The sequence below is a fragment of the Pseudophryne corroboree genome, chromosome 3, assembly GCF_028390025.1.
Source record: "Pseudophryne corroboree isolate aPseCor3 chromosome 3, aPseCor3.hap2, whole genome shotgun sequence".
In the NCBI taxonomy this organism is placed as follows: domain Eukaryota; kingdom Metazoa; phylum Chordata; class Amphibia; order Anura; family Myobatrachidae; genus Pseudophryne; species Pseudophryne corroboree.
The window spans coordinates 34,852,000-34,873,531 of NC_086446.1; the positions used below are offsets into that span (position 1 = coordinate 34,852,000).

Genomic DNA, 21,532 nt, shown 5'->3' on the forward strand with positions numbered 1-21,532 from the left:
CCCTCCCCGTATCTCTATGTATGTACTTACCGCCAGTCCTCCGCCCGGAGCGCTACACACCCGACTTCCGCCCTGTGCGTTCCACACCCGACTTCCGCCCTGTGCGTTCCACCCGGCTTCCGCCCTGTGCGTTCCACCCGGCTTCCGCTCTCTGCGTTCCACCCGGCTTCCGCTCTCTGCGTTCCACCCGGCTTCCGCTCTCTGCGTTCCACCCGGCTTCCGCTCTCTGCGTTCCACCCGGCTTCCGCCCTGTGCGTTCCACCCGACTTCCGCTCTGTGCGTTCCGAACTCTGCAGGCTTCCAGTACATTGTGCTGAGGGAAGAACTACTGATATGGTGATGCCTATTAATATTATTATTATACAGGGGGAGCAGCGAGTGCTGTATTATCGTTGTTGTTATTATTATTGTGACCCTTAACGGTTAATATATATATATATATATATATTTTGACACAATATAATATTGAGTATTGTAAACCTGACCATTATTTGACTAAAGATGTATATCCATATATATATATATAATTATATAATTATACTGTTATGTTGAATTAATTTGTTGTACACCTGTGGTGAGGTAACTAAGACTATGCCCTGCTTATTATGAAGCGGGAAAAGACCCCTGTCTCGAGCCTCAGTCAGAGATGGATTAGATTAACTGTCACTGAATGCACTGATGGGGGAGCACGAGACCGGAGGATTGAGGGGTGTCTCGCGACCTGAGCGGGAAAAGGTGAGCTCTCGAGACCCCCTGTAACCAGTATAAAAGGAAGGATAACGGTACCTTAGGGGACAGATTGGTGCCACTCTGGTGAGCGCGACTTCTCTCTCTCCCTGCCCTGCTTCAGAGAGCTGTGAGGTGAACATTCAGCAGGAGCGGGGGAGAAGAAGTGTGACTCAGTCCGGAGATATAGCACCGGAAGATTTGAGAAGAACAGCGGCTGGAAGACAGAGCGGAGAAGCGGGTTTGCCGACACCCGCCGAAGGGGACAAGAGGTGAGCAGCAGGAGGAGAGGCCGTCCACTGTGGGGATGAAGAAGGAGAGCGCCTCAGAGATCGGACAATGTAGCGGTACATCCTGGTAAGAACACTCACCCCTCTGTTGACCCACGGACTCTTTTGTCACTCATCGTTAACTGCCCCCCGCTAGGACAGGTATGGGTATCACGGGGATAGGGTCCGCCTCAGTTTTACACTGCCGACTGCCAGCGCTGCCCCCACAGTGACACTTGCCATTCAGCCGCCTCCTGAGTTCCGAGCTGAGACGCCGCCTCCACAACACCTCCTACCTGTTGCCGCTGCCCATCTCCGGAAAGTTGCCACTCAGCCGTCCCCTGCGCTCCGAGCTGAGACGCCGCCTCCACAACACCTCCCACCTGTTCCAGCTGCCCATACCCGGGACTTTGTTTTTAACTGCCTCCCAGGCTCCGATGTGAGGAGCCACTTCGGCTAACACTCCCTCTATTTGGCGCTGCCCACCTCATGGACCGTTACCTATCAGCAGCCATCCGAGCTCATAAGCGACCAGGTGTGTCCTTGACACCTCCCTCCCCGGTGTGGTACGTCACATTATAGCTTGTTAGTTGCCTTCTAGTTAGAGCTGCAAATTAGACCAGCATCTGCTGTCTATCCCTAGCTGCTGGAGCAGTCTCAGAGATTATTACCCTTACAAACTGCCTCCCATATAGCATTAGGAAGCGCTACCCGTTATATAAGTCAGTTTGCTGGTGCCTGCCCCAATACTCCTAATAGTATGATATTCAGCAGCAGCATTAGTGATAGCCCGTCCCCCAGAGGTGGATCCTGATTGGTGTGGGCAACTGACGGCCCCATACATCGTATTAGCTACCTCTCAAGTACAGTGGCCACACATGAGAAAGAAAGGGGGAGTGGCCATTATTGAAACGAAAAGGCAACGAGCAGGAGCTCGTTGTGAAGACAACTAAGGTCTGTGAATTAATAACTATTGTTGATTTAATATCTCAGGAGGGAACAAAGTCCTCACACTCAGACTCTCAGCTATTATATAGAGAACAGTTTAACTCAACAAACGATACCACATGACAAAGAGAGTTTAATGCACTGATTTTACAAGTAATAGGAAAATGGAGTGAGTATAATAAGTTACCTGAAGTATATACCATAGCCAGTACCCTCAACGGAACAAAAAAGGGATGGTAAAGCCAGTACCTATTAAGTATTTTGGACTACCTATAATTGCACACATCCCCTAGTTATAACAAACCTCTTCAAGTAAGGAGTCTTACTAATACATTATAGAGGGTATTAGTCAACAGTTGGATACCCACACAGAGGATTATTAGAGATATATCAACATCAAAGGTTGTGGTATATTCACAGATTAACTATCACTTGGAAAAAGATAAAGGAGTACAACACCAGTGACATCTAGAGGATAGAAAAGGAAATAACCTCTCTGCTGAATGGTAGTATTTACCTTGAAGGAGTAATTTATATGGATACATTAGTATCATCTTTGTTGCAGACCAGGAAGACAGTGTTACAAGTAGCTTTCATCTGAATGTAACTAATAATATGGATACTGTCTATGGAATGAGTTATATTTTGTTCTTTTAAATATCAATGGAAAGGAATTCACATCCCATTTAGAACAAGAAACTATTCTACCTAGACTATACAACTAAAAAAAGTGCAAGAGCTCCTACAGATAGATATATATGCATATATATATATATAATTGGCAGGACTGGGACATTAATTTTCATTCATCTGTTTCTGTATAATAATTAACTGTGTTAATATGAATTGGATGAGTATTGATATATATATATATATTATATTAATGAGACATGTTATAATATATAAACATAATACTGTCTATTTAGAGTTTATTAATTTAGGCTAGTTTGGTGATGTTATAGAATATATAAATATTTTAATTATACTAAAAGGAATGCAGTGAGTTGTGATTACTTACCTGATGTGATGGTGATAGAAGAAAACAGTAGAAATCGAAGGTACGTGGGTAAATCTGAAAAATATAAAACAACAACAATTTGTTTAGGGGTTTTTCCCAAATTTACCCCAGCAAGATATACATATATCTAATATAAACTTGGGTGGAGGCACTGTATATGTGTAGATAAATTAGTAACCATAACTAAATAGTCACTTAATAGGGGTTACATTTGGAGGCACTGCTGAGATCGAATATGGAGTGCATAAATGGAGAGGATATTTATAATTGGGGTAAAAGAAAGAGGGTGGATATTAAATGTAGTGTGGGTATTGGAGGAAATCTTGTAGATATATCTGAGGAGGCGATACTTAAAGAAGTAAAGAAATGGTATGGGATTAAGGATCCATACATATGTGATAAATGGAGAGGTAATTTGGGAGTGATATGTGCTGTATTATTAACCAACAGTAATGAATTGGATCCATCATTAATCCCTGCCAACATTATGCTAGAGAATGTTACAGGTAGAAGATTACAAATTATTTGGCCTATGATTCCACAAGACCTAAGTGAAGAAGCACCGGTAGAATGCGATAGTAGAACAAATGCAGAGGAAGAAGGGAATATTGGGGGTAGTTATTCTATCACTGGGGAGCCAGCAACAGACATTCCTAGAGGGGAAGATGGTACTGAACAGAATGTAGATGCGGTAATGGACAAGGTTGTTAGTCATTTTGAACGATGGCACTATGAGGGAGGATATAGAAGATTAAGAATATTTTCTGGAATTCTGCCAGTGCCGGCAGGGGAAGAAAATTATGATACCTGGAAAGAAACAGCTACTCAACAGTCAGAAGAATGGCGATGCCCCGAGCACATAAAAAAACAAAGGATCGTTGAGAGTTTAAGGGGGCCCGCTATGGGCATTATACATGCTACAAGAAGAAGTAACCCTAACTCCACCCTAAAAGATTACTTTGAGGCATTAGATTATTCATTCGGAACATTAGAGGATGTTGGTGATATTCTGGCAAGACTGAATCATACTTATCAGGAACCTAATGAATCTCTTACTAAATATATCTATAGAATAGATAAAATCCTGTATAAGCTCTTGGACAAAGGGGGAATAGAAGTTAAGGACATAGATGAATGGAGAATGAAACATCTTCTGCGTGGAGATCTTACCAGCAATCCGGTAGCACAGAGATTGAGGTGTAGTCTGGCCAGGAGTCCTCCTTTCACGTTAGGAGAATTGATTAAGGAAGTGAAGTTGGAGGAAGTACAGATTGAGAATAGAGAAAAAAATGTGAAACGGGTCAAAGTAGTATTGCCGGTAACTGAAAATGCCTTAGCATCTGAAAAATTATATAACTTAATGGAAGAACAAAATCGAAAACTAGATCAATTGATTTCCCTCCAAACCAATCTATCTGCATCCCCTGCTATAACTCCCCTGGGAAGAGGAAGGGGGATCAATAGGAGGAATGATAATAGGAGTAATTACAACAACTTCACTTGTTATAATTGTGGACAGATTGGTCATCGAGCTTTCGAATGCATTCAAGTGGGAAGTATACGACGGAACCCCGCTAGGGTAGAAAGATCTTCAACAATGACGGAAAACTCCAACGGGACGCCGATGAACCCCGCATCGACGCCCAACTTGTAAATGTGTGTGCAATGGGGAGTACCCAGTGGTCTAATGTAATTCCAGATGGAATTATAGGAAAGGCTCCTATGGTACAAGCAATTATTGATGGACAGCCCTGCAATGTATTACTGGATAGTGGATCACAAGTATCCATTATTTTTGAAAGTTGGTACCAGCAACATTTATCCCACCTTCCCCTTTTAGCATTTGATGGACTAGTAATATGGGGGTTAAGTAATCAAAAATACCCATATTTAGGATATGTTGTTACCCAAATTGAATTTCCCATGGAAGTAGGAAACCCTAAGCAATCATTCCCATTTTTGGCTCTAGTTTGTCCTGACCCTCCTTCTGATCAAGGGGTGGTAACTGTTATTGTAGGAACCAACTCCCATTTATTCAGGACATTATCTGATTGGTGTATGGAGCAAGCAAGACTTCAGGAGGATATTCAGAAAACAGATATCTGCCAGGTTTATGGAACAACAATGAAGGTGTCGACTTCTCTGATAGTTCCAGAAAATAATATAACATTCTCAGTAGAGGATGAATCTTTTCTCAATAAGTTGCAACATTGTTTCGTCGGCAGTGACATTTCACAAGTAGAAAGAGACCAACTATTGCAACATCTCATCCATCGTGAATCTGTGTTCTCCGTTGGAGATTGGGATTTAGGAACAGCTACTGGCATTAAACATAGAATTAAACTACAAGATGAGAGTCCATTTAGGGAACGGTCTCGTCGATTGGCTCCTGCTGACTTTGATGACGTTCGGCAGCATTTAAAGCATCTGTTGGAGAATAACATCATTGCTGACTCCGAAAGTTCCTACGCCTCACCAATTGTAGTAGCTAGGAAGAAAAATGGAGATATCCGTTTATGTATTGATTATCGCACCTTAAACAATCGGACTGTAGTGGATCAATATACTGTTCCTAAAATAGAAGAAGCGTTGGACTGTCTCCAAGGAAGCCAGTGGTTTTCTATTCTGGATCTCAGATGTGGATATTATCAAATTCCGATGCATCCGGAGGATCGCGCTAAAACTGCATTTATTTGTCCCATTGGCTTCTTTGAATTCCTGAAGATGCCCCAAGGGATTAAAGGAGCCCCAGCTACTTTTCAACGCACCATGGAACAAACAGTTGGGGATATGTGTTACCGAGAAGTGATTGTATATTTGGATGACATTATTGTATTTGGAAAAACACTAGAAGAACATAATGATAGACTCTTGAAAGTTTTAGACCGATTACATCAACGCGGGTTGAAGTTATCCATCGACAAATGCAAAATGTGTCAAAGTACAGTGACCTATCTAGGCCATGTTGTAAACCGAGAAGGAATATCTACGGACCCTGGCAAAGTGGAGGCTGTGAAGGGATGGTCTCGCCCAGCCAATCTAAAAGATCTACGTTCTTTTTTGGGATTTTGTGGGTATTATAGGCGGTTTGTACCCAATTATTCCAAAATAGCTCGGGACCTCACTGAACTGACCAAGGGATATCCCCCTGTAGGAAAAAACAAGGCCAGTAAAAGTTTTACGACTCAAAGATTGTACTTTAAGCCACAAGAAAATTTTGGTGATAGATGGACACCTGAGTGTGAAGCTGCATTTCAACAACTGAAATCTTGTTTAACACAATCACCGGTACTAGCATATGCCAATCCAGAGTTACCGTATGAAGTACACATTGACGCTTCTTTTGAGGGATTGGGGGGAGTCTTGTACCAAACACAACAGGATAAATGTCGACCTATTGCTTATGTCAGCCGAGGACTATCTAATAGTGAAAAAAACTATGCAGTGCACAAACTGGAATTTCTTGCACTTAAATGGGCTATTGTTGATAAGTTTCACGACTACCTATATGGGGCCAAATTTTCTGTTCATACAGACAATAATCCGCTTACCTACATAAATACAACAGCCAAATTAGATGCCACGGGTCATAGATGGTTGGCTGCCTTATCCAACTACAATTTCACCCTAAAATATAAGCCTGGAATTCACAATACCGACGCCGATGCTTTGTCACGAATACCTCATTCCCCAACTACCAGCGATAATGATGATTGGGTGGAGGTACCTGCACCAGCCCTTAGTAGTCTATGTCAGCAGATTTTAACCCTGAACACCTACTACAAGGCAACTGTTTGCACATTGGGAGCATCTGAAACAGTCCTTCCCTCCATGTATTGTTGGATAAATAAAGCTGAAATAAAACATCTGCCAATGATCACCAAGGAACAAATGAGACTGGAACAACGTCATGATCCCACTATTTCAGTGATCATCAAGTATCTGCAGACCGGTCCTTCAAGCATCAGCTTCAGTTCTCTGTCAAATTCTCTAAAGACCCTAATCCAACAAAGAAAGAAATTAATATTTCGACAAGGAATATTATATCGCAAGACTCAAAGAGCTAATGGAGAAGTAAAATTTCAATTGGTCCTTCCTGCAGTATTTGTTCCTTTAATTGTATCCTCCTTACATGATAACCATGGCCATGTAGGCTATGATAAAACCCAAGCCCTTATCAGTGATAGAATGTATTGGCCTCTAATGAATGCCGAGATCGCACAATACTGCAAACCGTGTCGAAACTGCATTTTAAGAAAAACCTTACCTATGCATGCAGCTCCATTAGTAAATCTAAGTAGTACTGGACCATTAGAACTGGTATGCATTGATTTCTTGTCTTTTCAAGGACCCAATGGACAAGACAGCAATGTACTGGTTATCACCGATCACTTCACTCGATACGCTCAAGCTTTTGTGACCCCAAACCAAAAAGCTATAACCGTTGCTAAAACCCTATGGGAAAAGTTTTTTGTTCATTATGGGCTACCAGCCAGAATTCACACAGATCAAGGACGTGACTTTGAAAGTAATCTCATTAAAGAGCTGTGTGAATGTTGTGGAATAAGGAAGTCACGTACTTCTCCCTATCATCCCCAAGGAGACCCTCAGCCTGAAAGGTTCAACCGAACTCTATTGAACATGTTGGGAACCCTGGATCCTAAATCCAAACTGCAGTGGAAACATCATATAGTTCATCTTGTCCATGCCTACAATTGTACCAAAAATGAGGCCACTGGGTATTCCCCCTATGTACTTATGTTTGGGCGAGAAGCCCGATTGCCCATCGATATTAGTCTAGGAATATCTCCCCATAAGGTCAATTCATCCTCTCACACTCAATATGTCCGGAAACTCAGAAAAGAACTTAATGAAGCTTTTGAAGTTGCTACCCTGGCTTCCAAGAAACAAGGAGAAAAAAATCAGAGACTGTACAACCAGAAAGTAATTGAACATATTTTGCTTCCAGGAGATAGAGTACTCCTTAGAAGACTTGGATGTCCAAAACGTCAAAAATTAATGAATAAGTGGCATGAGACTCCTTACCGAATTGTGGAAAAGTTACCTGATATTCCGGTGTATAGACTTACCTCAGAAAAAGGTGATGGACCAATCCTCACCTATCACCGGAATCATTTGTTACCCGTTGGACAGGATGTATATTTTCCAAGTGACCTAGAAAGGGAAAATAGCTCTGACTTGAAGGATAGTAATCAACCCATTCCAGCTTCTTCTCCTATGTCCGTTGAAGAAAATAGTGTGGATGACTGTCCATCAACCGAATTAGGATACTTTTATAGTCATGGAAGTCCGGAAAGTGCTTCTTTTGAAAAAGAAGTACAATTTTCTCCAGTATTCAACGATATATCCCCTCCCGATGAAGAAAATACACCTATTACGGATGATTGGAGTGACTTTCATGATAGCCCCAATCTCGCTCCACAAGAAAGTGACTTATTTACTTATCCTCCTACTAGTTTAGATATGGAACCCCCAGTAGTTGGGGGAGAGGGATGCCGTCCTAGACCACAAAGACTGCGTAGACCTACAACCGTTTTTACTTATGACCGGTTAGGATATCCTACTCATAAACCTTTACTTCTTCAGTCCAATATTGTACATTGTTGGCCTTATTTTGGGTATACTAAATAGAGGAGACATGTAACTAGTTAACCGCTACCAATCCGTTAACCTGTATATTTATATGTTGGTTCAGTAAATTAGTATAATCGAATCTGGTGGTGATCTTTGAAATTATCCTCAGTTTCCAGTTAGCGTTAGTATTTACCAGATCACCAGGGGGAGAAATGTGACCCTTAACGGTTAATATATATATATATTTTGACACAATATAATATTGAGTATTGTAAACCTGACCATTATTTGACTAAAGATGTATATCCATATATATATATATATATATAATTATATAATTATACTGTTATGTTGAATTAATTTGTTGTACACCTGTGGTGAGGTAACTAAGACTATGCCCTGCTTATTATGAAGCGGGAAAAGACCCTTGTCTCGAGCCTCAGTCAGAGATGGATTAGATTAACTGTCACTGAATGCACTGATGGGGGAGCACGAGACCGGAGGATTGAGGGGTGTCTCGCGACCTGAGCGGGAAAAGGTGAGCTCTCGAGACCCCCTGTAACCAGTATAAAAGGAAGGATAACGGTACCTTAGGGGACAGATTGGTGCCACTCTGGTGAGCGCGACTTCTCTCTCTTCCTGCCCTGCTTCAGAGAGCTGTGAGGTGAACATTCAGCAGGAGCGGGGGAGAAGAAGTGTGACTCAGTCCGGAGATATAGCACCGGAAGATTTGAGAAGAACAGCGGCTGGAAGACAGAGCGGAGAAGCGGGTTTGCCGACACCCGCCGAAGGGGACAAGAGGTGAGCAGCAGGAGGAGAGGCCGTCCACTGTGGGGATGAAGAAGGAGAGCGCCTCAGAGATCGGACAATGTAGCGGTACATCCTGGTAAGAACACTCACCCCTCTGTTGACCCACGGACTCTTTTGTCACTCATCGTTAACTGCCCCCCGCTAGGACAGGTATGGGTATCACGGGGATAGGGTCCGCCTCAGTTTTACACTGCCGACTGCCAGCGCTGCCCCCACAGTGACACTTGCCATTCAGCCGCCTCCTGAGTTCCGAGCTGAGACGCCGCCTCCACAACACCTCCTACCTGTTGCCGCTGCCCATCTCCGGAAAGTTGCCACTCAGCCGTCCCCTGCGCTCCGAGCTGAGACGCCGCCTCCACAACACCTCCCACCTGTTCCAGCTGCCCATACCCGGGACTTTGTTTTTAACTGCCTCCCAGGCTCCGATGTGAGGAGCCACTTCGGCTAACACTCCCTCTATTTGGCGCTGCCCACCTCATGGACCGTTACCTATCAGCAGCCATCCGAGCTCATAAGCGACCAGGTGTGTCCTTGACACCTCCCTCCCCGGTGTGGTACGTCACATTATAGCTTGTTAGTTGCCTTCTAGTTAGAGCTGCAAATTAGACCAGCATCTGCTGTCTATCCCTAGCTGCTGGAGCAGTCTCAGAGATTATTACCCTTACAAACTGCCTCCCATATAGCATTAGGAAGCGCTACCCGTTATATAAGTCAGTTTGCTGGTGCCTGCCCCAATACTCCTAATAGTATGATATTCAGCAGCAGCATTAGTGATAGCCCGTCCCCAGAGGTGGATCCTGATTGGTGTGGGCAACTGACGGCCCCATACATCGTATTAGCTACCTCTCAAGTACAGTGGCCACACATGAGAAAGAAAGGGGGAGTGGCCATTATTGAAACGAAAAGGCAACGAGCAGGAGCTCGTTGTGAAGACAACTAAGGTCTGTGAATTAATAACTATTGTTGATTTAATATCTCAGGAGGGAACAAAGTCCTCACACTCAGACTCTCAGCTATTATATAGAGAACAGTTTAACTCAACAAACGATACCACATGACAAAGAGAGTTTAATGCACTGATTTTACAAGTAATAGGAAAATGGAGTGAGTATAATAAGTTACCTGAAGTATATACCATAGCCAGTACCCTCAACGGAACAAAAAAGGGATGGTAAAGCCAGTACCTATTAAGTATTTTGGACTACCTATAATTGCACACATCCCCTAGTTATAACAAACCTCTTCAAGTAAGGAGTCTTACTAATACATTATAGAGGGTATTAGTCAACAGTTGGATACCCACACAGAGGATTATTAGAGATATATCAACATCAAAGGTTGTGGTATATTCACAGATTAACTATCACTTGGAAAAAGATAAAGGAGTACAACACCAGTGACATCTAGAGGATAGAAAAGGAAATAACCTCTCTGCTGAATGGTAGTATTTACCTTGAAGGAGTAATTTATATGGATACATTAGTATCATCTTTGTTGCAGACCAGGAAGACAGTGTTACAAGTAGCTTTCATCTGAATGTAACTAATAATATGGATACTGTCTATGGAATGAGTTATATTTTGTTCTTTTAAATATCAATGGAAAGGAATTCACATCCCATTTAGAACAAGAAACTATTCTACCTAGACTATACAACTAAAAAAAGTGCAAGAGCTCCTACAGATAGATATATATGCATATATATATATAATTGGCAGGACTGGGACATTAATTTTCATTCATCTGTTTCTGTATAATAATTAACTGTGTTAATATGAATTGGATGAGTATTGATATATATATATATATATATATTATATTAATGAGACATGTTATAATATATAAACATAATACTGTCTATTTAGAGTTTATTAATTTAGGCTAGTTTGGTGATGTTATAGAATATATAAATATTTTAATTATACTAAAAGGAATGCAGTGAGTTGTGATTACTTACCTGATGTGATGGTGATAGAAGAAAACAGTAGAAATCGAAGGTACGTGGGTAAATCTGAAAAATATAAAACAACAACAATTTGTTTAGGGGTTTTTCCCAAATTTACCCCAGCAAGATATACATATATCTAATATAAACTTGGGTGGAGGCACTGTATATGTGTAGATAAATTAGTAACCATAACTAAATAGTCACTTAATAGGGGTTACATTATTATTATTATTATTATTATTATTATAATAGAGGGGAATCAGCCTGTGGTGTCCTGTTGTTATTATTAAGGGGGGTACTCACGGAGAGATCCATGCTTAAAATCTAAGCAATCTGACTAGATTGCTTAGATTTTAAACACAGATCACTTGTGTGTACCCACCACAGTCAGGGCCGTTTCTAGCCAATTTGGCTCCCAGTGCGAGATTTAAAAATGCGCCCCCACCCCCATTCACATAATCGATATACAGAGGAAAAGTATGAGTGCGCTCCCGGCAAGGGGGCGTGTTCTTGTTAAAATAGGCGTGGCTTTGTTAAGATGGGTGTGGCCTCATCTGATCTCATCATCACGGCCACCACACGATTAAAAAAAAGAAAGTCCTCATTTTACACATTACAGCAGGCACGCGACCTCATTTTACACAGCACGGCAGGCAAGTGTCCCCATTTTACACAGCACGGTAGGCAAGTGTCCCCATTTTACACATTGTGGCAGGCACGTGCCCCCATTTTACACATTGCGGCAGGAAAGTGTCCCCATTTTACAGATTGCGGCATTCACGTGCCCCCATTTTACACCGTACGGCAGGCAAGTGTTCACATTTTACACATTGCGGCAGGAAAGTGTCCCCATTTTACACATTCCGGCAGACAGGTGTCCCTATTTTACACATTCCGGCAGGCACGTGCCCCCATTTTACACATTGCGGCAGGAAAGTGTCCCCATTTTACACATTCCGGCAGACAGGTGTCCCTATTTTACACATTCCGGCAGACAGGTGTCCCTATTTTACACATTCCGGCAGACAAGTGTCCCTATTTTACACATTGCGGCAGGAAAGTGTCCCTATTTTACACATTGCGGCAGGCACGTGCCCCCATTTTACACATTCCGGCAGACAGGTGTCCCTATTTTACACATTCCGGCAGACAAGTGACCCCATTTTACACAGTACGGCAGGTGGTGGTTGGGGGGAGGGAGGGAGAGAGAGGGAGAGGGGATGACTTACATTTGAAGCGGTTCTTCCCGCTCTTCAGCCGCCTCTCCCTCGTCTGCGCAGCGCTGGCCGTCTTGGCTCCCCCTTCTCCCTCCTCCCGAGTGCCCAGCTCGGGGGGCGGGGTTTCGAGGAATTACGCGATTGCGTCGTGACGTCACAACGCAAACGCGTCATTCCGCGAAATCCCGCCCCCCGAGCTGGGCACTCGGGAGAAGAGGGGAGGGGGGTTTGAAAGTGCTCAGGAAGTGCCGTGGCGGGCGCCCCGTGCGGTTGCACGGCTCGCCCGCCGCAAGAAACGGCACTGCCCACAGTGATAGCTATCGCCGGTGCTAGATTGAGCCTGCATGCGGATTAAATGAGCGCTCCCCCCCCGTCTCCCCCGCATCGCTCAGCACACATCGCACTGTGCTGAGCGCGGGAGAGATGTGTGCTGAGCGGTCCGCTCAGCACACATCTTTCCCGTGTATACCAGCCTTTACTGTTATGGGCCCTACACATTTAACGATCCGCTGCCGAGCTGCCCGACGGACCTGTGACCTGTGTATAGGGATCTGGGCGTGATATCAGTGTGACCTGTGTATAGTGATCTGGGCATGATATTAGTGTGACCTGTGTATAGTGACCAGGGTGTGACTTGTGTATAGTGACCAGGTTGTGACCTATGTATAATGATCGGGGTGTGATATCAGTGTGACCTTTGTGATATCAGTGTGACCTGTTTATAGTGATCAGGGTGTGATATCAGTGTGACCTGTGTATAGTGGTCAGGGTGTGATATCAGTGTGACCTGTATATAGTGATCTGGGTGTGATATCCGTGTGACCTGTTTATAGTGATCAGGGTGTGATATCAGTGTGACCTGTGTATAGTGGTCAGGGTGTGATATCAGTGTGACCTGTATATAGTGATCTGGGTGTGATATCAGTGTGACCTGTGTATAATAATCTGGGTGTGATGTCAGTGTGTCCTGTGTATAGTGATCTGGGCGTGATATTAGTGTGACCTGTGTATAGTGACCTGTGTATAGTGTCCAGGGTGTGATTTCAGTGTGTCCTATGTATAATGATCAGGGTGTGATATCAGTGTGACCTGTGTATAGTGACCAGGTTGTGACCTGTGTATAATGATCGGGGTGTGATATCAGTATGACCTGTGTATAGTGACCATGATGTGACCTGTGTATAGTGATCTGGGCGTGATATTAGTGTGACCTGTGTATAGTGTCCAGGGTGTGATATCAGTGTGACCTGTGTATAGTGATCTGGGTATGATATCAGTGTGACCTGTGTATAGTGATCTGGGTGTGATATCAGTGTGACCTGTGTATAGTGATCTGGGCGTGATATTAGTGTGACCAGTGTATAGTGATCTGGGTATGATATCAGTGTGACCTGTGTATAGTGATCTGGGTATGATATCAGTGTGACCTGTGTATAGTGATCTGGGTGTGATATCAGTGTGACCTGTGTATAGTGATCTGGGCGTGATATTAGTGTGACCTGTGTATAGTGTCCAGGGTGTGATATCAGTGTGACCTGTGTATAGTGATCTGGGTGTGATATCAGTGTGACCTGTATATAGTGATCTGGGTGTGATATCAGTGTGACCTGTGTATAATGATCTGGTTGTGATATCAGTATGACCTGTGTATAGTGACCATGAAGTGACCTGTGTATAGTGATCTGGGCGTGATATTAGTGTGACCTGTGTATAGTGAGCTGGGTGTGATATCAGTGTGACCTGTGTATAGTGAGCTGGGTGTGATATCAGTGTGACCTGTGTATAGTGAGCTGGGTGTGATATCAGTGTGACCTGTGTATAGTGATCTGGGTATGATATCAGTGTGACCTGTGTATAGTGATCAGGGTGTGATATCAGTGTGACCTGTGTATAGTGAGCTGGGTGTGATATCAGTGTGACCTGTGTATAGTGATCTGGGTATGATATCAGTGTGACCTGTGTATAGTGATCTGGGTGTGATATCAGTGTGACCTGTGTATAGTGATCTGGGTGTGATATTAGTGTGACCAGTGTATAGTGATCTGGGTATGATATCAGTGTGACCTGTGTATAGTGATCTGGGCGTGATATTAGTGTGACCAGTGTATAGTGATCTGGGTATGATATCAGTGTGACCTGTGTATAGTGATCTGGGCGTGATATTAGTGTGACCTGTGTATAGTGTCCAGGGTGTGATATCAGTGTGACCTGTGTATAGTGAGCTGGGTGTGATATCAGTGTGACCTGTATATAGTGATCTGGGTGTGATATCAATGTGACCAGTGTATAATGATCTGGGTATGATATCAGTGTGTCCTGTGTATAGTGGTCAGGGTGTGATATCAGTGTGACCTGTGTATAGTGACCAGGGTGTGACCTGTGTATAGTGATCTGGGTATGATATCAGTGTGACCTGTGTATAGTGATCTGGGTGTGATATCAGTGTGACCTGTGTATAGTGATCAGGGTGTGATATCAGTGTGACCTGTGTATAGTGGTCAGGGTGTGATATCAGTGTGACCTGTGTATAGTGATCAGTATGACTTGTGTGTAGTGATCTGGGTGTGATATCCGTGTGACCTGTGTATAGTGTCCAGGGTTTGATATCAGTGTGACCTGTGTATAATGATCTGGGTGTGATATCAGTGTGACCTGTGTATAGTGACCAGGTTGTGCCCTGTGTATAATGATCGGGTGTGACCTGTTTATAGTGATCTGAGTGTGATATCAATGTGACCTGTATTTAGTGATCTGGGTGTGATATCAGTGTGACCTGTGTATAGTGATCAGTGTGTATCAGGTGTTTGATGTCAGTGTGACCTGTGTATAGTGATCTGGGTGTGATATTACTGGAGCAGGAAAATTTGTATGCAATGTATTTGTGGGAATTACTACAGAATATAAGTGGACTAAATTGAACCAAATATGAGGACACTAAATCTCACGCTGGAGATCATCTACCTACTGACTGGGAAGGTGAGGAGATCTGGGAGTGTCACAGTGACATCACTTATATCTATAGTAATAGTACAGGGACATGACTGGGTAGGTGAGGGGATCTGGGAGCGTCACAGTGACATCACATATATCTATAGTAATAATACAGGGACATGAGGGGAGGTGAGGGGATCTGGGTGTGTCACAGTGACATCACTTATATCTATAGTAATAATACAGGGACATGACTGGGTAGGTGAGAGGATCTGGTAGTGTCACAGTGACATCACTTATATCTATAGTAATAATACAGGGACATGACTGGGGAGGTGAGGGGATCTGGGAGGGTCACAGTGACATCACATATCTATAGTAATAGTACAGGGACATGACTGGGTAGGTGAGGGGATCTGGGAGCGTCACAGTGACATCACTTATATCTATAGTAATAATACAGGGACATGTCTGGGGAGGTGAGGGGATCTGGGAGTGTCACAGTGTGACTGGATGGTACCGTACGAAAGCCCTCACCGCTTTCGCGTTGCGTCCCCAGTACACAGAATGGATGTTTAGGTCACACGGGACCTGGCCACATAGGGGATTCCCAGTAACCGCCTGTTACTGACTCCTCCCACTGCGCAGTGGGCGGGTTTATGCTGCCACCACCAAACTCCTAACCTGCCGTGGCGTTTGGAACCACGGTTCTGCTCTGTATGTTCCGACACGCTGCCTTACCACACCTGTGTGGTGTTGACAAATCCCCACTAGTCACTGACTAGGCCTTTACCGGTATGTGGAGGAAGGCGGAACTTGGAGACGCTGGTTCACCCTGGACAGCCGGTGAACGGGGCTAGGTTTCGCATAGCCCTGTAGGTCACAAGATGACGCAATCTTCTTCAGGCAGATAATGTTTTAATGCCAACAAACAGTTCTGAAAAGAACTTAGCAGTACAGCAAGATGTACTGGTGCCAATACACTCTGGATGCTCGCAGGCCTCCTTTTTATGTCAATTTTCCACACAGTACAACAGGGGGGTAAGCCCTCCCCGTCTTCTCCAACCAATCAGGTTATCGCACAAAATACAAATAAATAAATAAATAAAACAATTTCCTCTTTCCTGTCCCACAGACGTTTGTTATCAGTTTTAACATTCACTATTGATAAATTTATCACATAGCTTCAAATACGGTTTGTATTTTATTTCCCAAACAAATGTTATTCCTTCCTGCATCTACCATTCAGGATTCGTATATCAATGAAACCAGCTACATAAATAAATACAGGTTCCCAACCCAATCTGCCACTCACAGCCATTATCTGCCGTGCACTGTACAACATCAAAAGGGTTTTGTCATTCACACCTCTCTGCTAGCAGAGGTGATTAGCATGCCACTTCCTATTCCCAGAAGATAGGAGATCCTTATTCAGACAGATATAGTAAGTGCATTTTTCCCTTTAAAATACAGGTGACCACATCTTAAATATAAATACATTTAAACATGCAATCCTACAATTGTGCACAGAGCACTACATATGACATGATAAAACACATCATTAAACATATTTTTAAACAGTCCGCGCCCAGCGCCGTAAGTACGTTTAACAGTGACTCCAAACGCCTATTGTCCAAATGGTGCCTGGCAGCTGAGGATTAACCCCTTCAGTGCCGCGGCTGCCATTACACGTGTGGATGGTTAGTCTCTGGCCACACACAGTGACATCACTTATATCTATAGTAATAATACAGGGACATGACTGAGGAGGTGAGGGTATCTGGGAGTGTCACAGTGACATCACTTATGTCTATAGTAATTATACAGGGACATTACTGGGGAGGTGAGTGGATCTGGGAGCATCATAGTGACATCACTTATATCTATAGTAATAATTCAGGGACATGACTGGGGAGGTGAGGTGATCTGGGAGTGTCACAGTGACCACTTATGTCTATAGTAATTATACAGGGACATGACTGGGGGGGTGAGGGGATCTGGGAGTGTCACAGTGACATCACTTATATCTATAGTAATAATACAGGGACATGACTGTGGAGGTGAAGGGATCTAGGAGTGTCACAGTGACATCACTTATATCTAGTAATAATACAGGGACATGACTGGGTAGGTGAGGGGATCTAGGAGTGTCACAGTGACATTACTTATATCTATAGTAATAAAACAGGGACATGTGAGGGGTCTGGGAGTCTACGCTGCCTCTGGTCTCTAGGAGGCACCCAGATATATTTTATAAACATTTCATAGAAGTTTGTATATCAGGCATGTACATTTGGATGTATCTGGTAATATTAGGTGTGACCAGCAGCCTCTGTGGGATTCTTTACATTAAAAAATAGTGTTACAGTATTACAGCCTACTACTCCTACACGGCTGTATTTTTATTTTTTGCATAATTAAACAAACTTTTAATTAATTTTCCAAAGTTGTCTCTCTCAATACACAGGATTATACAGTAGTGAAGAAGACACTTCCCAGTTGTGCCTCCGCCTCACTCACTGATACATGAGAGACGCAATGACCAGAAGATCCTGGAACTCACCAACAAGATCATTCCGCTGCTGACTGGAGAGGTGACTGCTGGTAATGGGACATTATACAGTAACACCAGGGGATGTGTCTGGGTGATGACTGGAGAGGTGACTGCTGGGAATGGGACATTATACAGTAACACCAGGGGGTGTGTCTGGGTGATGACTGGAGAGGTGACTGCTGGGAATGGGACATTATACAGTAACACCAGGGGACGTGTCTGGGTGATGACTGGAGAGGTGACTGCTGGGAATGGGGCATTATACAGTAACATCAGGGGATGTGTCTGGGTGATGACTGGAGAGGTGACTGCTGGGAATGGGACATTATACAGTAACACCAGGGGATGTGTCTGGGTGATGACTGGAGAGGTGACTGCTGGGAATGGGACATTATACAGTAACATCAGGGGATGTGTCTGGGTGATGACTGGAGAGGTGACTGCTGGGAATGGGACATTATACAGTAACACCAGGGGATGTGTCTGGGTGATGACTGGAGAGGTGACTGCTGGGAATGGGACATTGGCCCTCATTCCGAGTTGATCGCTCGCAAGGCGAATTTAGCAGAGTTGCTCACGCTAAGCCTACGCCTACTTGGAGTGTATCTTAGCTTCTTAAAATTGCGACCGATGTATTCGCAATATTGCGATTACAAACTACTTAGCAGTTTCAGAGTAGCTTCAGACTTACTCGGCATCTGCGATCAGTTCAGTGCTTGTCGTTCCTGGTTTGACGTCATAAACACACCCAGCGTTCGCCCAGACACTCCCCCGTTTCTCCGGCCACTCCTGCGTTTTTTCCGGAAACGGTAGCGTTTTTATCCACACGCCCCTAAAACGCCGTGTTTCCGCCCAGTAACACCCATTTCCTGTCAATCACACTACGTTCGCCGGAGCGAAGAAAAAGCCGTGAGTAAAAATACTATCTTCATTGTAAAATTACTTGGCGCAGTCGCAGTGCGAATATTGCGCATGCGTACTAAGCGGAATTTCACTGCGATGCGATGAAAATTACCGAGCGAACGACTCGGAATGAGGGCCATTATACAGTAACACCAGGGGACGTGTCTGGGTGATGACTGGAGAGGTGACTGCTGGGAATGGGACATTATACAGTAACACCAGGGGATGTGTCTGGGTGATGACTGGAGAGGTGACTGCCAGGAATGGGGCATTATACAGTAACACCAGGGGACGTGTCTGGGTGATGACTGGAGAGGTGACTGCTGGGAATGGGGCATTATACAGTAACACCAGGGGATGTGTCTGGGTGATGACTGGAGAGGTGACTGCTGGGAATGGGACATTATACAGTATCACCAGGGGATGTGTCTGGGTGATGACTGTATCATTGTATGTATCAGGTTCCTATAAGGCAGGCATGTCCAAACTGCGGCCCTCCAGCTGTTGAGAAACTACACATGCCAGCATGCCCTGACACAGCTTTAGCATTCTCTGACAGCAAAACTGTGTCAAGGCATGCTGGGATTTGTAGTTTCACAATAGCTGGAGGGCCGCACTTTGGACATGCCTGCTATAAGGTGTCAGGATGTCACTGTCTATCTCTCCATGCAGGAGGGGGAATATATAGAGGAACACAGGGGTCTGTACAAGGACGTGATGATGGAGAATCACCGGCCCCTCACATCACTGGGTAAGGGGACACGGTCATGTATTGTACAGGGGAGAGCAGGTATGGGGGCCCCTATATACACACATCATCTGATAATAACATATATACACTGTACTCAGTCACTGTGTCTCTCCTACAGATGGACCCAATAACAGATACCCCAGAGATATGTCCCCGTCCTCTGTATTCCCAGGATTGTACAGAGGAGAATCACAGGTTCCCACAGGAGCATCAGGTAGCTGGGTTTTAGGGTCTCACCAATATACCAAAGTGACTTTACACTATATGATCTAAAGCAGCTATGTGCCTTATACAGTGATATTCTGTTGTTACCTCTATGACATTAGAAAAGTTATTTTAATGTTTTTTGTATTAGTTATGAGTATATCACTTATTTTACGACAGAAGTTAAAGGAGAAGAGACGTATGTGACTAATATGAAGGCAGAAGATATAGAGGGAGAAGAAAAGACGTATGTGACTGATATGAAGGCAGAAGATACGGAGGGAGAAGTAGAGACGTATGTGACTGATATGAAGGCAGAAGATATAGAGGGAGAAGAAGAGACGTATGTGACTGATATGAAGGCAGAAGATACGGAGGGAGAAGTAGAGACGTATGTGACTGATATGAAGGCAGAAGATATAGAGGGAGAAGAAGAGACGTATGTGACTGATATGAAGGCAGAAGATACGGAGGGAGAAGTAGAGACGTATGTGACTGATATGAAGGCAGAAGATATAGAGGGAGAAGAAGAGACGTATGTGACTGATATGAAGGCAGAAGATACGGAGGGAGAAGTAGAGACGTCTGTGACTGATATGAAGGCAGAAGATATAGAGGGAGAAGAAGAGACGTATGTGACTGATATGAAGGCAGAAGATATAGAGGGAAAAGAAGAGACGTATGTGACTGATATGAAGGCAGACGATATAGAGGAAGAAGAAGAGACGTATGTGACTGATATGAAGGCAGACGATATAGAGGAAGAAGAAGAGACGTATGTGACTGATATGAAGGCAGACGATATAGAGGTAGAAGAAGAGACGTATGTGACTGATATGAAGGCAGACGATACAGAGAGAGAAGAAGAGACGTATGTGAGGGGTGATCAGCAGTGTAAGGAGGAAGAAATCCCTACAGATATCAACTCAAGTGAGTAATGAACACATTACATATATTAGTCACATATTCTCATTGTTCAGTCACTCCTGCTCTCCCCCTCACATCATGTTACTGTGTGTTACCAGCCCAGAGATCTGACCAGTCTCCTCCCCACACTCTCTGGTGTATCTCATACATCAGCATCCATCAGCCCCTATTATACTCCTGCTCTCCTCCTCACATCGTGTCACTGTGTGTTACCAGCCCAGAGATCTGACCAGTCTCCTCCCCACACACTCTGGTGTATCTCATACATCAGGAGCCATTAGCCCCTATTATACTCCTGCTCTCCCTCACATCATGTCACTGTGTGTTACCAGCCCAGAGATCTGACCAGTCTCCTCCCCACACTCTCTGGTGCATCTCATACATCAGGAGCCATCAGCCCCTATTATACTCCTGCTCTCCCTCATATCATGTCACTGTGTGTTACCAGCCCAGAGATCTGACCAGTCTCCTCCCCACACTCTCTGGTGCATCTCATACATCAGGAGCCATCAGCCCCTATTATACTCCTGCTCTCCTCCTCACATCATGTCACTGTGTGTTACCAGCCCAGGGATCTGACCAGTCTCCTCCCCCCACTCTCTGGTGTATCTCGTACATCAGGAGCCATCAGCCCCCATTATACTCCTGCTCTCCTCCTCACATCATGTCACTGTGTGTTACCAGCCCAGAGATCTGACCAGTCTCCTCCCCACACTCTCTGGTGTATCTCA

General features: G+C 44.2%; 2 protein-coding genes across 5 annotated transcripts in view; one reads left to right on the top strand and one right to left on the bottom strand.

Annotated features, from left to right (window-relative positions):
* The window catches only part of LOC135054631 (gastrula zinc finger protein XlCGF26.1-like), a 162,118-nt gene extending 162,028 nt beyond the window's left edge, over positions 1-90 (bottom strand). Inside the window, exon 1 of the mRNA XM_063957843.1 lies at positions 31-90. The gene's annotated coding sequence lies outside the window, so the exon portion shown is untranslated. The remainder of the gene's footprint in view (positions 1-30) is intronic.
* LOC135054629 (zinc finger protein 883-like) overlaps positions 1-21,532 on the top strand; it is a 57,920-nt gene that overhangs the window by 503 nt on the left and 35,885 nt on the right. Inside the window, exons 1-5 of one of the 4 annotated variants that reach the window (XM_063957839.1) lie at positions 283-336; positions 17,930-18,066; positions 19,592-19,670; positions 19,789-19,884; positions 20,055-20,804. In XM_063957839.1, coding sequence (XP_063813909.1) covers positions 19,637-19,670; positions 19,789-19,884; positions 20,055-20,804 — 880 coding nt within the window. In that variant the 5' untranslated portion in view covers positions 283-336; positions 17,930-18,066; positions 19,592-19,636. Of the gene's footprint in view, positions 1-282; positions 337-17,929; positions 18,067-19,591; positions 19,671-19,788; positions 19,885-20,054; positions 20,805-21,532 lie in introns of those variants that run through there. The other 3 variants (XM_063957838.1, XM_063957840.1, XM_063957841.1) reach the window with 3 other exon arrangements.